The sequence below is a fragment of the Pseudorca crassidens genome, chromosome 18, assembly GCF_039906515.1.
Source record: "Pseudorca crassidens isolate mPseCra1 chromosome 18, mPseCra1.hap1, whole genome shotgun sequence".
In the NCBI taxonomy this organism is placed as follows: domain Eukaryota; kingdom Metazoa; phylum Chordata; class Mammalia; order Artiodactyla; family Delphinidae; genus Pseudorca; species Pseudorca crassidens.
Genome location: NC_090313.1, coordinates 69,238,879 through 69,262,463, shown reverse-complemented (window position 1 = coordinate 69,262,463; position 23,585 = coordinate 69,238,879). Strand labels below are relative to the sequence as shown.

The 23,585-nt window shown below is 32.9% G+C and overlaps 1 protein-coding gene across 7 annotated transcripts in view; it reads left to right on the top strand.

Annotated features, from left to right (window-relative positions):
* NBEA (neurobeachin) overlaps nt 1–23,585 on the top strand; it is a 630,249-nt gene that overhangs the window by 119,720 nt on the left and 486,944 nt on the right. For all 7 annotated transcript variants that reach the window (XM_067713386.1, XM_067713385.1, XM_067713382.1 and 4 more), the window contains exons 11-12: nt 13,293–13,401; nt 22,351–22,503. In XM_067713386.1, coding sequence (XP_067569487.1) covers nt 13,293–13,401; nt 22,351–22,503 — 262 coding nt within the window. The remainder of the gene's footprint in view (nt 1–13,292; nt 13,402–22,350; nt 22,504–23,585) is intronic.

The following is a 23,585-nucleotide window of genomic DNA, read 5'->3' as shown; positions in this document are numbered from 1 at the left end:
TTTGTTTGAGTGTGTGTTTCTAAATTCTATAGATCATAGAAAGCAAAACAAATCTTCCTCATTTGTTTGACTTAGGAAGAATGTACTATGAAAAAATATGTTTTCTGCCACAAGGTATAAATAGGTTTTTATATATCAAAAGATTAAAAATACACTAAGAGAGTAGTTCTCAAGCCTTCTTTTGGTGTCAGACTAAGGCTCAACCTAGTGTCCTATTATGTACTCTCTGTTCTTAGGTGATGGGGCTATCTGAGCCTATGTAATAGTAGCACAAGGCATTTACTGAGTACTTACTGTGTGCCAGTAGCTGTTTGTAATTGTATTACCTCATTTTATCCTGTTCTGCTGATGAGAGAGATAAAAATTGAGTACCTTGTTGAAGGTCACAGAGATTTAAGTGGTAGATTAGGACCAGAGTTCTAATTCTGAGAGCCTGATTCCAGAGCTCTCACTCTGAACTACCATGATTAACTCTGAGAATCACCTTTGCAAGCTATGGAATGATTTTAATACTGTAATGCTAACTTTATCTGATAGTAGTATGAATTAAAATAGGATAGCATATATAAACTGTGTATCACAGCGAGTGTCTGGTACGTAGTAGGCACTTAATGAGTTTTCTTTATTTCCTCAGTAAATGTTAGTTTGTCCATTGATGTGATGCAATTTTGTATTATTAAAATGTGTTTTAACTCTGTTAATTTAACTCTGTTAATGCTGTTTTAACTCTGATAAATTAAAAATCAACCACAAGTGATCATTTAAATTAATTCTTGTAATTGCATAAATATTTTTCTCAGGAAAGTGTTCTTTTTGTTTCTAGTTATAATACAGGTTGTTTTATAGACTGCTTGATGGAATGTAAGCTATAAAAAATTTAGAAAATCCCATAAAGCATTTATGTCAATGATCCTATAATTAAGAATCCTCTTGTAATGTGAATATTATGACTCATTAATTAGTTTGTTTTGTGGGCTTCAATCCAGATTTTGGCCAGCTTGCTAGCCAAAGTTATTCCAGTAATTATCTTGAATTTTATAGCCACTTTAATAATTAAATTTTCATTATAAAGTCCTGATTAGCACCACTGTCATTTGTAAACCAACACAATTACCTGGAAATTCCAGCATTTCAGTGTCTAACAACCCAAATTTTCCCTTACACTTCAAAGTGACATAAAAATCCTTTGTGTTTTCTGATTTTTAGTTCAGGGAAGTGACTATTATACAGCTAATGTCAAAAATTTCTACATATTTTCACCGAACTGACATAAAAAATGAAATGTGACTGCTTTTTGTAGGCTAAAGAAGTGAAATTAGTACTTGTTTGTAATGATTGTCTCCCTTGTGGAGGTTGTTGTTTGTATATGTAGAATATAATTATTATTAGTTTGGTTTCTAGAAGTATTTAAACATTTAAAAATATATATCTATAGAATTATGTTCTCTTTATTTTCTTTATGTTTTTCAGGAAAATGTACATCTTTCACTTCTTTATATGCATATTTGCTATTTTGCCTTTTTTTTTAAGTTTACAAAATTAGTAATGAAAGTATTCTTTGAAGTGAAACAGACACAGAAAGTATATTTGACATATGTATACCACTACTTCTATTAAAGGAGGAAAACCAAATAATTTTTTTAGTGAGATTTAACTAGAGTAAAATGGAATGTATATTGAATTCACTGTGCAAATAAATCCATAAATAAAAATTAAAATACAGTATTCTGCCTGAAACATAGGGAAATTATAGTGTAGTGTTCAAATAGCTTTCTCTTCTTTGTCAGCCATGTTCTTTTTACTCCATGGATCCTTTACAGAAGATATCTGATAATAAAGTTTATGGTACATCTAACAATTTAATGAGTTTGTCAACTGTCAACAAGAAAGGACATTTTGTTTCTTGTAGACTTATGACTTCTGATTCACTGACTTTCCAAATAAGCTATTTTTTATAGTCCATTTTAAAGTGTTTTTCATAATAAGTGATTGCTTTTCTACAATAATTCCTCCATAAAAAGTTTCCTTTAAATTTAGTGAAATCTGTTTTTAATGCTGTATTAGTTTGTGCTGTTTCAATTTTCAACACATAATTTTGCTCTGTGCATTTTCCCTGCCATAAAGGAAGTCTTCTGCTTTATCTTTGACCAGAACAAACAAACAAGGCATTGTTTTGGCAGAAGGGTAACTACAAATTATTAGTTGCAGGAATTTGGGCAACCATGGACACATCTTTACTGAATTTGTTGCCTTAATTTTCCTCTAGTTTGCATATCAGCATTCTCTGTCCTTAAATATTTTAATGATATTTTGTAACTGAAGGTGTTGTTATTTTATGCATGGAATAGCATTTATTTCTTTAACTCTTCTATATCTTTACGTTGCTTTTGAAAATAATAAGGTAAATTGCTTCATTTATTTTGTTTTTATGATATTCATGCAGTCTAAATCTAAAATAAGTATTATTTGCATTTATGAGGAACATTGCCATATGTGCGAATATTCAGAGTTCATCCTCAAAAGCTCAGAATATTTCTGATGGGAATTGGGTATAAATCCCCCAAGTGTTTATGCTCTCTTCCCTTTCTCTCCCCTGAATGTGATGACCGTTACGTGCAGTGAGTGGAATCTTCAGTAAAAGAATTAATAAGGCATCATCAGGAAATTCTAGTTAATTTAGTATGGTAATTTTTTGAAAGTTTTTTTTTTTTTTTTTATGTGGACCATTTAAAAAGTCTTTATTGAATTTGCTACAGTATTGCTTCTGTTTTATGTTTTGGTTTTTTGGCCACGAGGCATATGGGATCTTAGCTCCCCAACCAGGGATCGAATCCACACCCCTGCATTGGAAGGCGAAGTCTTAACTACTGGACTGGGAGGGAAGTCCCTAGTATTATAATTTTATTGGCCTTTATTTTATTTTGTTTCTGGGTTTATGGTCTTACTACCTAGATGGACAACACCCAGAGCTTTTTCTGTTGTAGCCTTCTATTTAGGCTCATATACCCAAGCTCAAACTCAACCTTCTCCAAATAAAAACTCATAACTTTCTCTTCTGCACATTTTATATCACATTTGACATTATTTTTAAAGTTTTAAATTAATTTTTATTTTTGTTGAAGACTTTATTTTTTAGAGCAGTTTTAGGTTTGCAATAAAATGGAAAGGAGTAAATAGATTTTTCATATACTCCCCCTCTTCACACATACATATCCTCCCCTATTATCAACATCACTCACCAGAATCGTATATTTTTTTAACAAGGATGAACATAAATCAATAGATCATAATCACTTAAAGTCCATAGTTAAGAGTTCACTCTTGGTATCATACTTTTTATAAGTTTGGACAAAAGTATAATGCCATGTATCCATCTATTTATAATATCATAAAAAATATGTTCACATTCCTAAATATATTTTGTGTTCTACCCTTTCACACTGCCCCCAGGCAACCACTGATCTTTTTACTGTCTCCATAATTTTGCCTTTTCAAGAATGTCATATAGCTGAAATCATACAGAATACAGCTGTTTCAGATTGTCTCCTTTCACTCAGTAATATGCAATTAAAGTGCCTCCATGTCTTTTCATGGCTTGATAGCTCATTTCTTTTTAGCGTTGAATAATATATATTCTAATATCTAAATGTACCACAGTTTATTTTTCCATTCACCTACTGAAGGACATCTTGGTTGCTTCCAAGTTTTGGCAATTAAGAATAAAGCTTCTATAAATATCTGTGTGCATGTTTTTGTGTGGATATAAGTTTTCAACTCTTTGGGTAGATACAAAGTAGCATGATTGCTGGATTATATGGTAAAAGTATGTTGAGTTCTGTAAGAAACCCCCAAACTGTCTTCCAAAGTGGCTGTACCATTTTCATTCCCAGCAGCAGTGAATGAAGTAATAGATTATTAGTTTCTTGTCAGTTATTTCAGATTTTCTACACAGACAGTCACGCTGTTTGTAACCAAAGACAGTATTATGTCTTCTTTCCCAACCTGTATATATTTTATCACATTAGCAAGGACTTTCAGTGTCATGTTGAAAAGGAGTGGTGAGAGGGGACATCCTTGCTTTGTATCTGATCTTAGTGGGAAAACTTTGAGTTTTTCATCATTAAGTATGACGTTAGCTGTAGGTTTTTTATAGATAGTCTTTATCAAGTTGAGAAAATTCCCATTTATTCCTAGTTTCCCGAGAGTTTTTATCATGGGTGGCTGTCGGATTGTGTCAAATGCTTTTTCTTCATCTGTAGATGTGAAAGTGATGTTTCTTTTTTAACCTATTGCTGTCTTGAGCCAGCCTTGCATACTTTGGATAAATCCCATTTGGTTGTGGAGTATAATTCTTTTATCTTGTTTGGATTCAATTTGCCCATGTTTTGTTGAGGATTTTCACATGTCTGTTCATGGGAGATATTGGTCTGTAGTCTTCTTTACTTATTATGTCTTTGTCTAGTTTTGGTATGAGTGATGCTGTCTTCATAGAATGAGTTAGGAAAGTAGTTCCTCTGCTTCTATCCTCTGAAAGAGATGTAGAGAATTGGTATAATTTATTCCGTAAGTGTTTGGTAGAATTCACCAGTGAATCCGTCTGGGCCTGGTGATTTCTGCCTATTAATTATTGATTCAATTCCTTTAATAGGTGTAGGTATATTCAAAATGTCTATTTCTTCTTGTGTGACTTTTGGCAGGCGATGTCTTTCAAGGAATGTTTCTTTTCATCTAGGTTCCCAAACCTGTGGCCATAGAATTGCTCACAGTGTCCTTTATTATTCTTCTAATTTCCACGGGATATGTAGTTATGTCTCTTCTTTCAATTCTAATATTAGTATTTCCGTCTTCTCCCTTTTTTTCTTTGTTAGTCTGGCCTAGAGGCTTATAATTTTATTAATCTTTTTAAAGAGCCAGCTTTTGTTTTCATTGACTTTTTCTATTGATTTCCTGTTTTCTGTTTCTTTGATTTATACTCTGGTTCTCATTATTTCTTCTTGCTGCTTACTTTAGATGGCATTTACTCTTTCTTTTTCTAGTTTCCTAAGGTGAAAATTTAGATTCATGACTGTTAGATTTTATATATATATATATATATATTTTTTTTTTTTTTTTTCATTATAGAGGTCTGAGCATCCAATTCCAATATGTGGAGGCATGGTTTTCCCCCCATACCACCAAAGATTCTCTGTGACACCAGCTGGGTATCCTATCATTTAACTCAATTCTGACGCTCAAATCTGACATAGCATCAGATTCCACAGGTTAAGGGCTCAGTCTCACAAGACTGGCCCTCTTCACTTTAGATGCCAGTTGTAAGTCTAGGTTATCACCTGTGCTTCTGAACAACTGACTGTAGATGGTAGGTTCCAGTAACCTCCTCCTTGGACTTCAGGTGATAGTTGCAAGTCCAGGTCGTTACTCGTACTTCTGACTGACTGGATATAAACCAGAGGTTCCCGCCACCCTCTTGGGTTCAGTTACTTTGCTAGAGTGGCTCACAGAGCTTAGGGAAACATTTTACTTACTGGATTACTAGTTTATTATAAAAGGATGATGAAGGATACAGATGAATATCCAAATAGAAGAGATGCATAGGGCAAGGTATGGGGAGAGGGCATGGAGCTTCCATTCCCTCTGCAGGTATGCCACCCTTCTAGTACCTCCATATATTCACAGACTGGGAAGCTCTCCCAGCCCTGTGTTTTTTTTTTTTTTTGATGGTGGCGTCATTACATACACATGACTGATTAAATCAATGACCGTAGGTGATTGAACTCAATCTCCAGCCCTTCTCCCCTCTCTCCCTGGAGGTAGGTGGGTGGTAGGTGGGCTGGACTGAAAGTTCCAACCCTCTAATTATATGGTTGGCTGTGTTGGCAACTGGCTCTCATCCTTAAGCGAGTTCCAAAAGTCACTTCATTAACAGGACAGAAGACAGAAGACAGTTTTTATTACTGCCATCCCTTAGGAAATTTCAAGGGAGCTAGCTCTGCCAGACCTCTGTGCCAAAAATGGGGACCAAGAACAAATGCACATTTCTTATTATAAATCACAGTATCACAACATTGAATGCTCTAAATTTCCCAGTAATCACTGATTTCATTTTATTCCACAGATTTTTTTTTTTTTTTTTTTTTTTTTTTGCAATATGCGGGCCTCTCACTGTTGTGGCCTCTCCCACTGCGGAGCACAGGCTCCAGACGCACAGGCTTAGCGGCCGTGGCTCACGGGCCCAGCCACTCTGCTGTACGTGGGATCTTCCCGGACCGGGGCTCGAACCTGCATCGGCAGGCGGACTCTCAACCACTGCGCCACCAGGGAAGCCCCTATTCCACAGATTTTGATCAGTTGTATTTTCATTTTCATTTCATTCAAAAATATTTTTAATATCTCTTGAGATTTCTTCTTTGACCCATGTGTTATTTAGAAGTGCACCGTTTAATGTTCACATTGTGGGATTTTTCCAGTTGTCTTTCTGTTACTGATTTCTAGCTAATTCCATTGTGATCTGAGAGTAGACATTGTGTGATTTCCACTACTTTAAATTTGTTAGATATGGTTTATGGCCCAGAATGTTGTCTAGCTTAGTGAATGGTCTATGCAAGCTTGAGAAGAACGTTTATTCTAATGTGGTTGAGTGAAGTAGTGTATAGATGCCAGTTACCTCCAGCTGTTTGTTGGTGTTGTTGAGTTCAACTATGTCCTAACAGATTTTCTAACCCCTGTAGTTGTCCATTTCTGAGAGAGGGATGTTGAAATCTCCAACTATGATAGTGATTTCATCTATATCTCCTTACTGTTGTAGCAGTTTTTGCTTTACATAATTTTATGTTCTGTTGTTAGGTAAATGCGCTTTAGATATTGGTATCTTCTTGGAAAATTGACTCCTTTATCATTGTGTAATGCTGTTCTTAATCTCTGATACTTTCTTTGCTTTGAAGTCTTGTCCAAAATTAAAGTAGGTACTTCTACTTTTGTTTGTTTGATTTTTGTCAAAGGTGCAAAAGCAGTGTAAGGGAAGAAGGATAGTTGTATGCTAAAATGAACCTCAACCGCAACCTCATTAAAAATTAACTCAAATATCAGCTGTAAAGGTAAGATATAAAACTACAGAACTTTTAGAAGAAAACATAGGAGAAAATCTCTGCAACCTAGGCTATGCAAAGGCATTTTAGACATGACCTTAAAAGTGTGATGCATACAAGGAAAAAATTGATAAATTTGACATTGGCTTCATCAAAGTTAAATTTAACCTTTTACTCTGCAAAAGAAACAATGAAAAGACTTTTTACAGATTGGAGGAAGATGATAGAAAATCAATTTGATGAAGGACTTATATCAAGACTACATTTAAAACTCTCAAACACTAGTAGTAAGAAAGCATGAAATCCAATTTTAAAAAATGGGAAAAAGACTTGAGCAGATACTTCACCAGAGAAGGCATAAGGATGTCAAAATTGCACATGAAAAGATGTTCAACATCATTAACCAATTTATTTAAAACACTATGAGATGTAACTACACAGTTAGTAGAAAGGCCAAAATTAAAAAAAAAATACTCATGATGCCAAGTGCTGGTAAGGATGAGGAGCAACTGGAGCCTGTTACTGGTGGGACTGGCAAATGGCACAGCCATTCTGTCAGTTTGGCAGTTTGTTATGAAGTTAAACATATACTTACCACATAATTCAGCCTTTCTACTCCTGGATTTGTATTTGTGAGAAATGAATGAAAACTGTCCACACAAAAACCTTTATGTGAATGTTTACAGTAGTCCTATTCATAATTGCTGTAAACTAGATACAGCTCACATGTACCCATTAGGTAGTCTATTTATTCAAGGGAATACTATTCATCAATTAAAAGAAAAAAAAACCTTGATGTATGCAACTACTTAGATGAATCTCAAGAGACGATATGTTGCAGTCAAGAAGAACATATTAAGAAGATTACATACTGTATGACTATCTATATGACATTCTTGAAAAGTCAAAACTATATCCATATAAGAGATAAGTAGTTACCCAAGGTTGTTTTGGCTGTTGAGAGAATGTGACTGCAAGGGTATAAAGGGATAGGATAAATGAGTTTTTTGTGTGTGATGGAACGCATCTTACCTTGATTGTGGTAGGGTTATACAAATCTATACGTCTAACATTCTCAGAATTACATACACACACAAACACACACAAAGAAAAGAAGTAAAGTAGTTGGTTTTACTACATGATCATTTTAAAAATGAAATTAATTATGAAAAGGATAGAGAATTCCTGGATGTATATGAAGCCTAAGTATCAAATAATTATTTCATCTTTTTGTGTAGCTAGCTGTTTTAATATTTATTTCATTTTTTTTTTTTTTGGTAATTTCAGCACTTCTAGGGTGTATTTTTAATCCCGCTTTTATCTGAGGCTTGGCTGAAAGTAGACCCAACACCAGGAGAAGGGACTATTTGGCTTCCCTGCTGTGCATGTTTTGATCATGAAGGACATTAGAGTATGCATATATAGTTAAGATCACCTATTTGTCATTATAACCTATCTCTGTTTTTCCTTTGAAGATTTGAACTTATTAGGTATTAGAGAGTTACATCATTAAATTTCTACATCATTCATGTATCCATGGATTATACACGATAGTGGTGCTGCCACTAGAAACATGTCCAGAAAGCTCTCATAAAGGTGCTAGGACACTTAGAGCATTGTGATTGTTTGTTGGCTGGAATTAAATTAAAAATGAGTAGGCTTTAAGAGTTATCTCTTTTACAGTGGAGCGTTATAATAAATATCTATAGGTTATTGATAGAGAATTATGAATAGAGATGATCAAAAGGCTATTTGGTTGTCAAACTATGTAAATACTGGTAAATGCTATAGGCTAACACATAATGATGTCATAAGAGGTTTGGAGTTCCTCTACCTGTACACATTTTAAAATTTTGTTTCCTTCATAAGACAACTTTTGACACATTACAGTTACAATTTTACAAATGTCTATTTTTTTTGCTATAATATATTTTGTCAGAAATAAAATAGGCTGATGAAACATAAAATTAAAATCTGTTACCAGACAAAGGAAGGTAAAAAACTGTGATAGCCTGACTAACTTTTAATAGAGCCTTTAAAGAATGTTCTTAGATAGCTATGACAGTCATGAGGCTGTCTGCCTCCTTATGAGGCTGAAAGAAAAGGGAGAAGTTGCTGAGGAGAGATTTCATGGCTAAGGGAGGCTTAGTGATTTCATGTGCTACCCAGTGTATTTCATCTGTCCTCACATTTTACTGTACTGCATTTCACTGTTTTCCTTATTTGACTCTGCAGATAAATGTATTTTACTTATTTTGGCATGTATCTCCACTTGATGTTTGAATTGATGAATGTGACAGTTTGTGTGTCAGGGTTTATTGCCTAGGTAGGCAGTTAGGCAGTGGTCTTTTGAGATAGCATCTTCAGGAATACATGATCTAAAAGTGACTGCTAAAGGTACATGGAGTTAGAAGCTTTTGGTTTAGAACTTTCTAATTTTGAACTGTGAAGGAATTTAACTCTTCTAACTTATTGTGGGAATTTTTTGTGTCACTGGAAATTAATTGTGTTGAGTGTGAAATTTTCTTGGGTGTGGACTTGAGTTGATTTCTTTTACAGTTTTATTCCTGCTATGATCACTCTCATCTTGGAAGAGTTTTGTAGTGAAAGAAATAGCATAGAAACTATATTAGATATTTTATATATGTATTCATCTTTTGCAAGATTTCAATGTTTCTCAGTACTAAATTAGGCTACATAAGAGATGAAACCTTATGAAAAAGTCAAAAGAATTTCCCCCATTACTGGTACCTTAAATCTTATTGGAACTTAATCTACTTCTGAATTTATTCTGACAATTATTTTGCCTGTAGTGTTTCTTAAGAAATTAAAAACACCCTTATGTAAGTGGATGAGTTGTTGAATTTCAGGGGGAATCTTTAATTTTTACATTATTAATTCCATTCTTCTTAATATATTTAAACAGCCCATCTAGCTGAGGTGCTTTGTTTCCGTACAAAGCAAATTGAAAAGCCAGTTTCCTGTACCCTAAGAACTGCCTTTGAACTGAACTTGGGTTATATATTAAATCTTAATAATTTCAGTTATAAATTAAGTCTATCTTTATGATATATTGCATCTTTAATAAAATTCCTCAAAGATAATATAAATTTTGGGATAATATTACATGAGTTATCTACATCAGTTATTTTTAAAAAATAAAGGACAAGTTGAAATGGATAAAGTTATATTAAAATCAAGTCAAAATCTATATTTACATAAATTTTAATGGCTCCTAAAGGTAGTACGTATTTTTTTCATTAGGAACAAAAATGAGTCATGTTTATACGTAGTTGTTAAATATTATCCATTATTTGTGGGCCAAGAATATTGTGGTAATTCTTTAATAATGTGGACCAGAAAGCTCTGGAGAGATTATTAATATGCTAAGTCATTAGAGGTATTGTTGTATTATTTCCTTCATTTTTCTTAAGGTATAGCCCTTTACTAGTGTGATATTTGCAATAAATTTTTCCTAATTTAATTAAAGCTCATTAAAGAATTGGAAGACGGTAATTATTTTGAAGAAATAACCCTATAGTTTATTAGTGTCATTTTCCTTAAAAGGAGACAGAATTAAAAACCCTTAACCATTCCTGAAGTAGAATTGTTACTTACAGAACATACATTATAGTACTGTCTATTGAAAAGTTTAGCAATTTGACTTTATGAGGTAAAAACCAGTTTACTTTTTGCCTATCAAGTAAAATATTCCTGTGAAAATCTGTTTCTGGGTATTGCTATACTTTTCAAAAGAATGTTCTGTGTTGTGTATACTAGTTTCGGCTGACACAGATCCTTGCTTTTTGGTTTATCCTGTATATTTAGATCCTCTACAGATGAACTGATGTGTCTAGACAGGAAGTGGTATGTAGGAGATATAGGAATGGGCTGAAGTATCCTTTATATTTGCCTTTGTATCTAGGGGAGTTGGAAATAGGCAAGAATGGAGAGAAATTTTGTATGGCAGTACACAGAATTTTGCAAGTTAATTGTGAGCCCTGAAGCAATCCGATGCATTTTAGTTACTGGTAAGTTTGTTAAATTATGTTTGAAAATGTACCTCTTCGAAGATGGCCATCTATTTACTATTAAGTCCACCATGTCAAATATACCTATTTTAAAGATTTTTTCAAAAGATGTAGTATTGCTATTGCATTGGGTTTTAGGTATAAATTAAAAATACTTTTGTTGGTGAATGCATTTGACTTTTCAATTGTTGTCATAGTTAAAATTGAAGTGAAATTAACATATGGGTAGTCTTGTGTTAATATTTTGGAATAATAAAATTAATATTTCTGATTTTGTAATGGAACTCCACTGTGTTTAGAAGTCTGAGTTATTAATTCATTAGATGTTTGAGAAAGAGTAGTCCTTCTGACATAAAAGAATAAGAAAATCCATGGCATCTTTGTAATTTTGTATGGTTCTATATAGAAGGGTGATCTATTGTAAGATACTTTTTTGCATTTTTTCATGGACCATAGGAATCATAGTGAGGCATTTCTAGTCTTTCTTTTTGGCAGTGCTAATGTTTAGGAGTCTTAGTCATCTTTCCCCCTAAATCACTAACTCAGGTGTAGGTAAGAATTCCATGAATAGATTAGGAAATTGTGTAATCTCTATGCAATAGTTTTCTTTATTCTTTTCAAACACTTAGGCAGATGTATTATGTATATCAGTGCTTAAGCAGTTATTTGTGAAGTGGCTTTGACTATTGATACAATTCATGTAAATTGGATTAGATTGCTTAATAGCTGTTCTTTACAGAAACATTAAAAAAAAAATCTCAAGGGATTCTTTGGTAGTTGTGTTTTTCTTGTAAATATCCACCTTTGACTTTAGGACAAAGTAAAAGAATATCATTGATTTGCAATACTAGTTTACTGTTTTCTTTTTTGTGGCTTAAAGATACAGGGCTAGTTAATGTAATTGAATTTTAATTTCTTGTAACGAAGTAGTTTATTTACATATATACTATATTTTTCTAGCTGATATCATGTAATCCATTAAACTATCAATTTTATAGCGATAAGAATGATGTTAATTTTGCTGTTGGTTCTTTTTATGAGAATATTTCTGATTTGTACAAGAATAGCCGCATTATCAGGTAAATGTGTTGTCAATCCTATAGAAACCTGAAGAGCTAGAGTAACTTTAGAAAACAGAGTAACTTTAGATTCCTTTTGAGCCTTAACAATTTTCAAGTTTTCCTCATTACCAAATTTTCTTAATTTCATGTAGAAATGAGTATTTGTGCATTTAAAATATATTTACAAATTTGTGTGAATGTAAATAGACAATTTGGGGTACATTTATAAAGCAGTGTAAATGGATATTATTTTAATGCTGATAAAGTCTGGCTTAGAGTCATTTATTGTTACAAACTACAGTAAGCATATATAATGAAGGGTATATAGTTTCTTAGTTAGGAATGCTATCATGTATCGATGCTGCTGATTGAAAATTGTTCATATAATTTTGTGAAGTAATACATTATCAAAGCTTAATGTAATGCAATAATTTATTTTTCTTTTGTTTCTTCCTTCATTCCACAGACATATCAAGTGCTTTATGTTTGTCTGGAATATATCTTTGTGTTTTTATGTATACATTGTGTAATCGATTGCCACTTTTTATTTCAATATGACATAAATCATCTTATTTTCTTTGCTCTCATAAACTTTCCTGAGGGCATATACGGACATAAGTAACATGTTGCATATTTAAATACATATATATAAGTTGTTTTTAAAAACAGGTCTAAATGAAAAGTTTATTTTAGAAAATAGGTGTATTCTTCCAAAGCAATATTGTGAACATATTTTAAATTCTCTAAGCATGTTCTTCAGAAGAATATTGTGATAAAGTCTTTATTATGGAGAAGTGCAATATTTGTGGGTGTGTTTCTTATGTTAGATTTACTTCAAGCAGGGAATATATATGTGTAACGATAGACTTTGATATTTTACCTCGGAATACAGAAAAACTCCACAGTTATGTTTCTATATAATGTTTAATTTTAAGGAGATAAAACCAGTTTTTTCATTCTTGTGAGAAATATTCTTGCATAATAGTCAGCAAAGTAGAGATTAAATTTGAATATGATTGTTACCTTTCGGAATAATAAAGTACTGAAATGGAACGCTGTGTTTATGATCAATATTTGATGATTACGTAATGGAATTATCTGTACTTTACATGCAGTGCTACTCTTTTGGCATTCCTGGTTGAACTACTTAAAAGTTCAGTAGCCATGCAAGAACAGATGCTGGGTGGAAAAGGCTTTTTAGTCATTGGCTACTTACTTGAAAAGGTAAGTGAAATGTATTGATGGTTTTATTGTGTAGCCTTCACAGATGGACCACTGACGATCACTAACTATATTTTTTTTCTATAGTTTCCCTTTCCATTGACTGCAGAGGCCATGTTTTTGGTTAATTCACAAACATTTTTATATTATGTACTTAGATGTATGTGTAGACATTAAATTAAATTGGGTGTTAGAAATTTATATAATTAAGAAATTTTGAATAAAAGTAGAAACTAAAGAAAAATTATTTTATCTACTTTTATTCAAATTAGAAGTATTTTCTCTTAATTATTTTTTCTAATTTCTTTGCTATATTTATATTCAAACTAAGTTTCTTACAAATTTTATCCATTTTAGTTTCAATGGATTTAATTTTTTGTTTTGCTTTATTTTTCAATTATAAGGTAAAAAAAATTCTATATTTGATAGCAACAGAAACATTAGTTTTTGCTTTGTCCCTGCTTTTAATATATTTGAATGTTTAAAGTAGTGTTTTTTTCTGATCAGTACACAGTGTAAACAGTACAAATTGGATGGCTTTGATTTTCCTATCTGTGTCATTTATGCCCTGTTTTTTTAATGACCTTCTTTGCTTTAGTCACAACTGTACTATTATGGTAATGGGTGCTGAGTTTCTGATTATGGTCTCACAAGAGTTCGGTTATATCATGTGATTTCCTTCAAAAAGTAAGGTGGTATTTCACAAATAAAAGTATTATTTTTCTCCTTAAGAAATAGCTATCACCATCACTAGTGCTCCCAAATCTCTCCTTCTCAGTTAAACATTAACATTCATATGACATTCAGCTGCTCTGTAAATGGAACTATTTGAGAAATAATAGAGGTGAGACCTCTACTAAGAGGAATAAACTTATTTTTCTCTTGGGAAATAAAATTTAGAGGACTTTTGGAAATAATTTTTTTTTTTAAACTATTTATTTATTTTCTTGGCTGCATCAGGTCTGAGTTGTGGCACGCGGGATCTTTGTTGCGGTGCTCGGGTTTCTCTCTAGTTGTGGCACACGAACTCAGTAGCTGTGGCGCGAAGGCTTAGGTGCCCTGCAGCATGTGGGATCTTAGTTCCCCAGCCAGGGATCGAACCTGCGTCCCCTGCATTGGAAGGCGGATTCTTTACCACTGGACCACCAGGGAAGTCCCCTGGAAATAATTTTTTAACTTCAGATTGATCTGCATTTGAAATCCTTCTGTCTTTTCTTTGAAAAAGTACTTTTCTTTCTTGAAGTATTGTTGATCGTGGAATGATAGATTAAGTAGATCGATCATAGGCAGCATTTTTTTTTCAGTTACATTATAATTTTTTCAGTTACATTATTAAGATTTTCATTAAGGCTATTTGGTTTATATTTTTAATCATGGAAAACTATTTTCCTATATCTAGAGTATTACAAATTTTTTAGAAGATTTATGTTATAGTATATTTTACGTGAATTACATATTATGAAATACCTTTGTGACACTGCTGTCAGCCATCTTTGTGACAAGATTGCTGTCAGGAACTACCTCTTGAATATACTTTTCATCGATTTACTGAGGGTTTATTAGCATAATTTTAAAGTGAGAATTCTTTTACACTTAAAACTTAGCTTAAAGTTAGAAATATTGTGAAAAGTCTTCAAATCAAATAAAAAGAACATTAAAATAATAATAAGGTTTCCATCATTTTACATTCCCATCAGCAGTGTATGAAATTTCCAATCTTTTCACAGCCTTGGAAACACTGTTATTATCTGTTTTGTTTTTAAATTCTAGCCATCCCTAGTGAGTGTGAAATGGTTTATCATTTTTGTATTTGCATTTCTGTGATGTCTAATGACGTTGAGCATCTTTTCATGTACTTATTGGCTATTTGTATACTTTTTTGAGAAATGTTTATTACAAAGACCATTTTAAAAAACTATGGTATTTCTTTTTATTATTGAGTTGTAGGAGAGTTTTAGTCTATATGCTAAACCTTTATTAGATATAAGATTTGTAAAGATAGTCTTCCATTCTGTGGATCACTTTATGACTTAATTTGCATTTCACTGTTGACAAATTAAGTTGAGCATTTTCATATATTTATCTTCCTTTTGGTTGTGCTCTTTTGCTAAATACCTGTTCAGAGTATTTACCCTTTTTCATTTGGGTTGTCCATCATTTTCTTATTGATTCATGGGAATTCTGTATATATCCTGGATATGAGTCCTTATTGGATATGTATCACAAATGTCTCTTCCTCTGTGACTTGCCTTTTCACACTCTTAATCATCAAATGCTTTTTATGCATTATTTGAGATAATTATTATGTTTCTACATCTTTTTCTTAGTTTAGTGAGTTACATTAGCTGATTTTCAAAATAAAATATTCTTTATTTCTGGAATCCTGTGTAGTCTTAGATCCATTCCCATTCTAGTCCTTATGCTTCTCTTAAAATGGCTTATATCGGGCGTCCCTGGTGGCGCAGTGGTTGAGAGTCCGCCTGCCAATGCAGGGGAGACGGGTTTGTGCCCCGGTCCGGGAAGATCCTACATGCCGCGGAGCGGCTGGGCCTGTGAGCCATGGCCGCTGAGCCTGCGCATCCGGAGCCTGTGCTCCGCAACGACGGGAGAGGCCACAACAGTGAGAGGCCCGCGTACTGCGGAAAAAAAAAAAAAAAAAAAGGCTTATATCAATGTCACTAATAGCCTTCATATTCTTAAATCTTATGATTCTCAAGTCTTCATCTTATTTGACTTAGCAACATTTTAGTATAACATTCTTTCCTTCTTGAAATGCTTTCTTTAATTGTATTTTGTGACAGCATTCTTTCTTTTCTTTCTTCCTACCTCCTTGGCCTCCTTTAATTCTCTCCTAGTAGTTCCTCCTCTTCTTCCTAAAATTCTAAAGACTGTGGTGTCCTGGTGCTTAATCCTGGAAACCTTTTCACTTTTCTGTTTGCACTTTTAATTAAGCTTACTATTCCCTTAGTTTTCCTTATTCTGCAAATACTCATTATTCTCAAATGTGTATATCCAACTACAACCTCTCCTTTGAATTCAGTTCCATTTGGATGTTTATTAAGCTTCACAGATCTAAATTATCCAAACTGTTACTTTTGACTTTCCTTTCCCTTCGTCCTTTACTCTTCTCTGTCTTAGTTACTAGCATTACCATTCAACAAGTAGTTCAGACCAAAAATGTTCATTCTTTTTGACTCTTCTTTTTCATGCAGCAAATTCATACTGGCAGCAAATTATGTTGTCTTAGTATCAAAACATATCCAGAATCAATGACTAGTTCCTACTTAGTACTCTACTCCTTTCTATGCCCATTGATACCATCTTTATTCAAACCATGATCATCTTTCACCACTAGTTAGTTACTCACAGTCCATTTTTTGCTTGCAGTCAGACTAGTCCTTTGAAAATGTGCCAGATCTTACTAGTCCATCCTTCTCAAAGTACATTTATGTCTCTTACCTCTGACATCATCCCTTACCATTCTCATTCTTTCTTTCTCTGTTGCAGCCACACTGACCATCCTAAGGCCTCTTTGCAGACCTTTCCCTTAAAAACTAAAATAGTAAGCATGTGCTCTTCTCAGTTCTTGTGCATTTTCTTTTCACATTGCTTTGGTAATTCTTTTTGTAGGTATCCACATGGGTTGATTCTACACTTCATTGAGGATTTTGCTTATGACACCTTATCAGAGAAGTCTTCCTTGATCACTCTAAGTAGAATAGTACTCCTTTGATAACCATCAATGACTGTTTCCCTACTCTGCTCATTTTTTTATGGCATCAGTCTGACATTTTTTTTAACTTATTTTCTGCCTCCTTCCACTAGAATGTAGGCCTCAGCTTCATGAAAGCAGGGACATTTTTTTCTTACCTTATTGCTGTATCTTCTACCTAAAAGTGTGCCTGCTTCAATAAATATTTGTTGCATTGAATTAAATAAATAAAAAGGACTTACATAGTTATTACATAAAAGAATACCTTTTTCATTTTTCTTAGATTAATGTTCACCCGTTTAATTTTTAAATAATCATCTGTCAGGTGAGTAGTATAGATAATAAGATTCCATTTTTATTTTATCATCAACTAATAACAAGTTAATGGTTAAGTGTCACTTAGCTTTATCTCCTTGTCTTGGAAGATATAAATTAGTTATCAAAGAAGGTAGTCTAATGAGAGGCCATCTTATTCATCATGTTTAGACTGTTTCACGAAAAAAATTTTAAGGTATTTTTGTTTTGTTTTACGTTGCCAAAATATAAATTTGAAGAAAACTTAGAGGTAATTTGGTGCATTCAGTAGTTTTTGTTGCGGTTAATAAAAAATTGATTCAAATAGCTTAAACATTAAGAAAATAGGCTTGCTAATGTAACTGGAAATCTAGTGATAGATGGCTTATCATTCATAGTCCTGGTAGGAAGCAGATGTCATGCTCAAACTTGGTTACTGAGAGGAGTTTAATGCAAGGCTCTTCACAAGTTGTGAGCATTGTTAAGGGAAGTCAGCAAAGTTTGAAGAGATGAGAGGAATGAGTGTTTAGCATAACTCAAATAGAAAGTTACTGTAACTATAGGAGAAGTGTACCTGATTAGAGTGTGGGCTTTGATAAAGGAATATAGAGAGGAATATAGTATACTCACCTGAAGGGGTGAAGCCAAGGAGATGAATGCCCCAAACTTCATTTTCTTTCTATCCTTTAATTTCCTGCTGGAGTCTCTAACTAGTCAAACCCAGCTGGAAGCCAACAGACAAGGGAGCATCCCAAGCACAGAAATAGGATAGGGAAGGTTGGAAAGTGGATCAGTGCGGCCAGCCAAACATACCCAGTAAGTTGGACTTCAGGGTTTGGTTGTCTCAGTCTCAATTATGTCATCAGAGACCCGGGTTTTTTCTATATGTCTGTTCTGCTACCTATAGTCATGATTTTATGCTATAGCTGTTATTCTTTGTGGTCATACAAGGTTGCCAGGCCGACTTGGTGCTATAAGCCTTCACATCCGGGTGGAGAGAGAGAGAGCTCCTTTATCCCAGTTACTGAACCAAGATCCTTCCCTCCAATTTGACTGGTCAGCTTAGGTCTTGGTCTACTTTGAACCTAATATTATCATAAAAATTTTTATGCTCCATATCTGAACTAATCATTGTCTGCCCCTGCCAAACAACAACAACACACACACACAAGTGATTCACATTGGATTAGGCTATTTGGAGCTCAATCTTGGTGTCCTGGGAGGAGCAAAACGGATACTACTTTGTGATATACCTCTAACTAATTGACATAATTTCCCACAATTTGCTTAATATATAATGCATATTATATATATATACACATATATATGTGTATATATATATATATATAATGTTTTCTGTAATAAAAATGAACATTTATGGCAATCCATTCTGTTGTGGTCTGCTCTAAGTGTGGGAAAGACCTCTCTTTACTGAGTAGCAATTTCTCTCTGTAACATCCATTGCTCCTATTCGGTTTAATTACTTCAGGAGTAGATGTTATAATATAATTGTTTTTTCTAGCTTCTCAGATTATGCTTCCAAATATGTTTAGTCACCCCTCATATAGTACTTGTTGCAAATTATGTATTCGGTTACCATACAAAAGTCATGTCATATAGTTTAAATTCCAGAGCTTGCATTCTGCAGATTTATAACTATAAATTATCCAAGTGTATCTCTTTTTAAAATGGCTTTGCTTGAGAAAATGAAAGCAAATCTCAAAATAAACAAATATTTTCAAAAAGTCAATCAAAGTAAACACATTAAAACAAAATTGAATGTCCTTCCTCCACCCTCTTCTAATCTGTGTTATATCTTATCTGTTCTGTTCTTAATTTATTCTTGAATTTGACATGAATTCAGTTAAACATTTACTGAGGAATTATGGAAGATACCAGATGGATAAAAGATGAATAAGATAGTATCCTTTTTTATATAAGGAAAGAAAGATATGTGAATAACAGTTACACAAAGCAGAAGGAATAAGTACTACGTACTTATAGGTAAAGGTAACATGCTATTGAAGAGAACATTCATTTTATGCCTGGTAGAATTTTGAGTGGGCTAATAAAAAAATACAATTTTAGAAAAATGTTCCCTGAAGATCAATTTTATAATGAAAAACTGCTACACAACAGCATTAATTGCTATGAAAAATAAATTGACATTTTATTTTAGTAATATGGAAGGCCTCATGTGATGCTTCTAGCATATCTTTTAATAACATGGAGAAAGTTAAAACTGGTTTCCAGATTATGAATTAGTTCCTCAAATGATTATGTTCATAGTGGTCAATCTGATTTCATATCACTTTAGTGTTTTTATAAACACATGACAGTTTTATAGGCCAAAATCTGATCGCTAAGACTATTTAGGAACAGGTTCTAACTGTTCTATTTCAGGGTTTTAGGCATAAAAGTAGACTGTATCAGATAATATTCTTGAAATCATTATTACTGAATAAAAATAAAATGTATAAGATAAGCTATGTGAAATTATAACCAGTGAAGGAGATGGCTGAAGCTTTAAATAACCATTGCTCTTCATTTTATTCCCCTAAACATGAATAAAATAAAATATTTTAGAATTTAAAAGCAGTATTATTTTTTATTAAAGTTCTTTTAAAATGAGTGACCAGTCTGCTTTATTTTAACTCAAATATTTATTTGTCTTTGTCCTCCTCCCACCTTGTAATAACAGTTATTTGTTAGGATCATTTCCTCCATCTTATGAAATTTTCATGTAAAGTTATGCTGTAAGGCTTGGTTTGAATTTTGTTGGACTATTGCTGATCTACTCACTGCTGGTGTTTTGCCAAACACATAGCCTACTAATACAAAATCATTGCGAGCCTTATTCAAACTAGTTTAAATGCCACCTTCTCAGTAAAACCTCTTTTAACCTCCCTTCTACAAATTTTCTATTCACTTCATGTTCTTTTCATACACTTATTATATTTAACATGTTACATATTTTACCTTTTTAGTTTATTTATTATATGTCCTTGTCTTCTCTTAGAACATAAGTCTGTGTGGGCAGGTTTTTTTTTTTTTCAGTTTTCTTAACTACTCTTTCCACAGTGCCAAGGAGAGTACCTGGCAAACAATAAGTGCTCAACATGCATATTTTCTGAATGGCTAAGTGAAAAGCATTGAGCTGTACCTTTAAGGGAAATGCAATGGATGCAAGGGGTTTACAAGTTAAAGTAGTAGCATGATAGAGAAAGCAGGTGAAGCAGTCTGGCGTGCGTGAGAAATTGGCCCAAAGAAATACTTTGTTTGACTCAGTGAAAAGTTTTTTAATTTTATTTTGTTTAGGTACCTTAAGCAGTCCTCACTACTCTTTATTGTCTCCTATCCTAATTCATACATTATTGTTAAATTCCTGCATATTGTCGTCATTTGAGTTTGTTACTCCTTATGTAGAAGTATGAAAAAATGCATGGCATGTTTAGGTCAAATTGATTGAGTTGCCCTTTTTAAGAGCGTGATGAATGTAAGCAAATCATATGGGAAGTAAAATTGGTAAGAGAATTTAGTCGCTTTTAGACCTTAATCATCCTATACTGATATTTGGATTCAATCAGTGGGTCATAGAGATAAAGATGTGATGTGACCTGTGCTTTAGGGATGAGTGTAGGGGATTCTTTACTTTAGGGAGGATGGTGATACTATAAAAAGTATCATAGTGACGAAAAAAAACGATTTGCATAGGAAGATATATTTTTTGATATTTGAGTTTGAATTACTAGTTTTTATGAAGAGCATTTTCTCTGTAATATTTTCATCTGAGATTATACTCTAGTGTAACATGTCCAATTAAAATATAATGCAAGCCTCATATGCTATTTAAAATTTTCTGGTAAGAAGCAACAGGTGAAATTAATTTTAATAATATATATTTTTTAAACTAGTATATCCAAAATATTATCACTGCAACATAGACTCAACAACAACAACAAAAATAATAGTTATTTTGCATTGTTTTTTCATTCTAAATCTTCAAAATCCAGTGCATACATACTTACAGCACCTGTCACTTAGGTCTAGCCACATGTCAGAGGCTCAGTAGACACCTATGGCTAGTGGCTACTGTATTGGACAGTGCAGCTTGAAGGTTTGGTTTGAATTTTGGAAGGTTTGTTGTTTATCTAAATACCATTGGTGATAGGTTACATACTGTGATGACACTTGAAAATTCTAGATGAGAGCACTCAGCCTAGAGATAATGTTATATTAAGCCGTGGAAGCATAAAATATCATCTAGGAAGAGTGTATTTATGAAGAGAAGACCAAAGAAATAATCTTCAGCAGTTTCCATCTTTTAAGCAAAAGACACTGAAGAGTCTGAGGGTCATGAAAGGCAAAGGAGGACAGTATTTCCAGGGAAGTGAGATCCTCTTTTTCAGGTACTGTGGATTTGAAAGGTTGGGAATGTTTTATGTTAAGCAGGATGCATTGCATTTGTCAATGTGCAACTCATTTTTATCTTTTGGAAGAAATGATTCATTGGAATGGTAGGCTCAATTTATTTTCACTTTCGTTTGGAGCTAGTGAAAGCACTTCTCTTTCCCAGTGTCTGTGTGTGTGTGTGTGTGTGTGTGTGTGTGTGTGTGTGTGTGTGTGTATTATCATGATAGTAATTCTACTCCATTTTAATTTTCTAAGATCTTTTCTTGTTAGTCAATTTCTAAACAAATGGAATGAAACCATTCTTATCCATTACTTATTTTATTTCTTTAGCTTGAGTTGAGAGTGGCATTGTTCAACCTGAGCTATTATTTATCTATAGTTGTCCTAGAATGGGCCACAAATAACAAACTGTCACTTAGAGAATTATTTTAAAATCTTAGGTTTCTAAATATAATTAAATTTTGAATAGCAAAGAAAGTATAAAAAGTTACATCTGTATATTTTCAGCTTGAATTTCTGCTTTCTTTCTTTAGTCATCAAGAGTTCATATCACTAGAGCTGTCCTGGAGCAATTTTTATCCTTTGCAAAATACCTTGATGGTTTATCTCATGGAGCACCTTTGCTGAAGCAGCTCTGTGATCACATTTTATTCAACCCAGCCATCTGGATACATATACCTGCAAAGGTATACATTTTAATGTCATTCATTTTATTTTAGTGTAATGTTACAAATTATAAATATAAATTACAGTTATTGGATCTAAACTATCCAGTAGAAAGCATTTGGATTTTTCAGTTTATTTTACAGTCAGTTTGAAACAGTTATATTAGGTAGTATTAGAAATCAAAACAGTAAATATGTAAATATTAAAATAAATAAAACTGTAGTTAAAATTTTTTTTCTTATGGGGTAATGAGAAAGTTCTGGAACTAAGTAATAGTAATTGTTGCTTAAAAAATGTTGAAGCTGTACTTCTTACCCTATACAAAGGTGAAACCCACTTAGATTTAAGACTAAATTTGAGAGGTAAACTATAAAGCTAATAGGAGAAATCATTGAAAGATACCTTTGCAGTTTGGGGATAGCCCAAAAGTTCTTAAGTAAGACCTTCAAAACCTCTCTTTTTAGGGGGAAAATTACTGCATTTGATGATATCAAAATTAAAGGTTTTGTTAAATGATCTTCAGAGACAATGTCAATAAATAGATGATAGATTAGGAGGTTTTTTTACAATGTCAGAAATTATCGAGGCAAGAGGAAAACATTGAATATGAACTGAAAATTAGATATTAGTATTGCACAAATGTTAAATTTACTGAGTGGAGGAATTGTATTATGCTCTATTTAGGAGAAGGTCCTTATTCTTAGGAGATTTACATTGAAGTAGTTAGTGGTGAAGTGTCTGAATGTCAGCAGCTTCCTTTCAAACGTTAGTCAAAATATATTTATACATCTATATCTATAATATAACAGAGAGAAATAAAGCAGATGTGGAAAAATATTAACAGTTGATAAATCTACTATGATAGTTACATAACTTTTTTGTTTGAAAATTTTCAAAATAAAAAGTTGGAGAAAATAGCAATTAATAACGTTCAGAATGTACAAGGAACTCTTGAAAATCAGCACTAAAAAGATAAAAAAATTAGGCTTGATGTAATGGTTGCATTCTGAAGTCATTAGATGTGATTCATACCTTTCCAAGAAAGAGAATCTGGTACACTGATTATTAAGACTAGGAAAAGAAAAAATAGCAGGTAACTAAC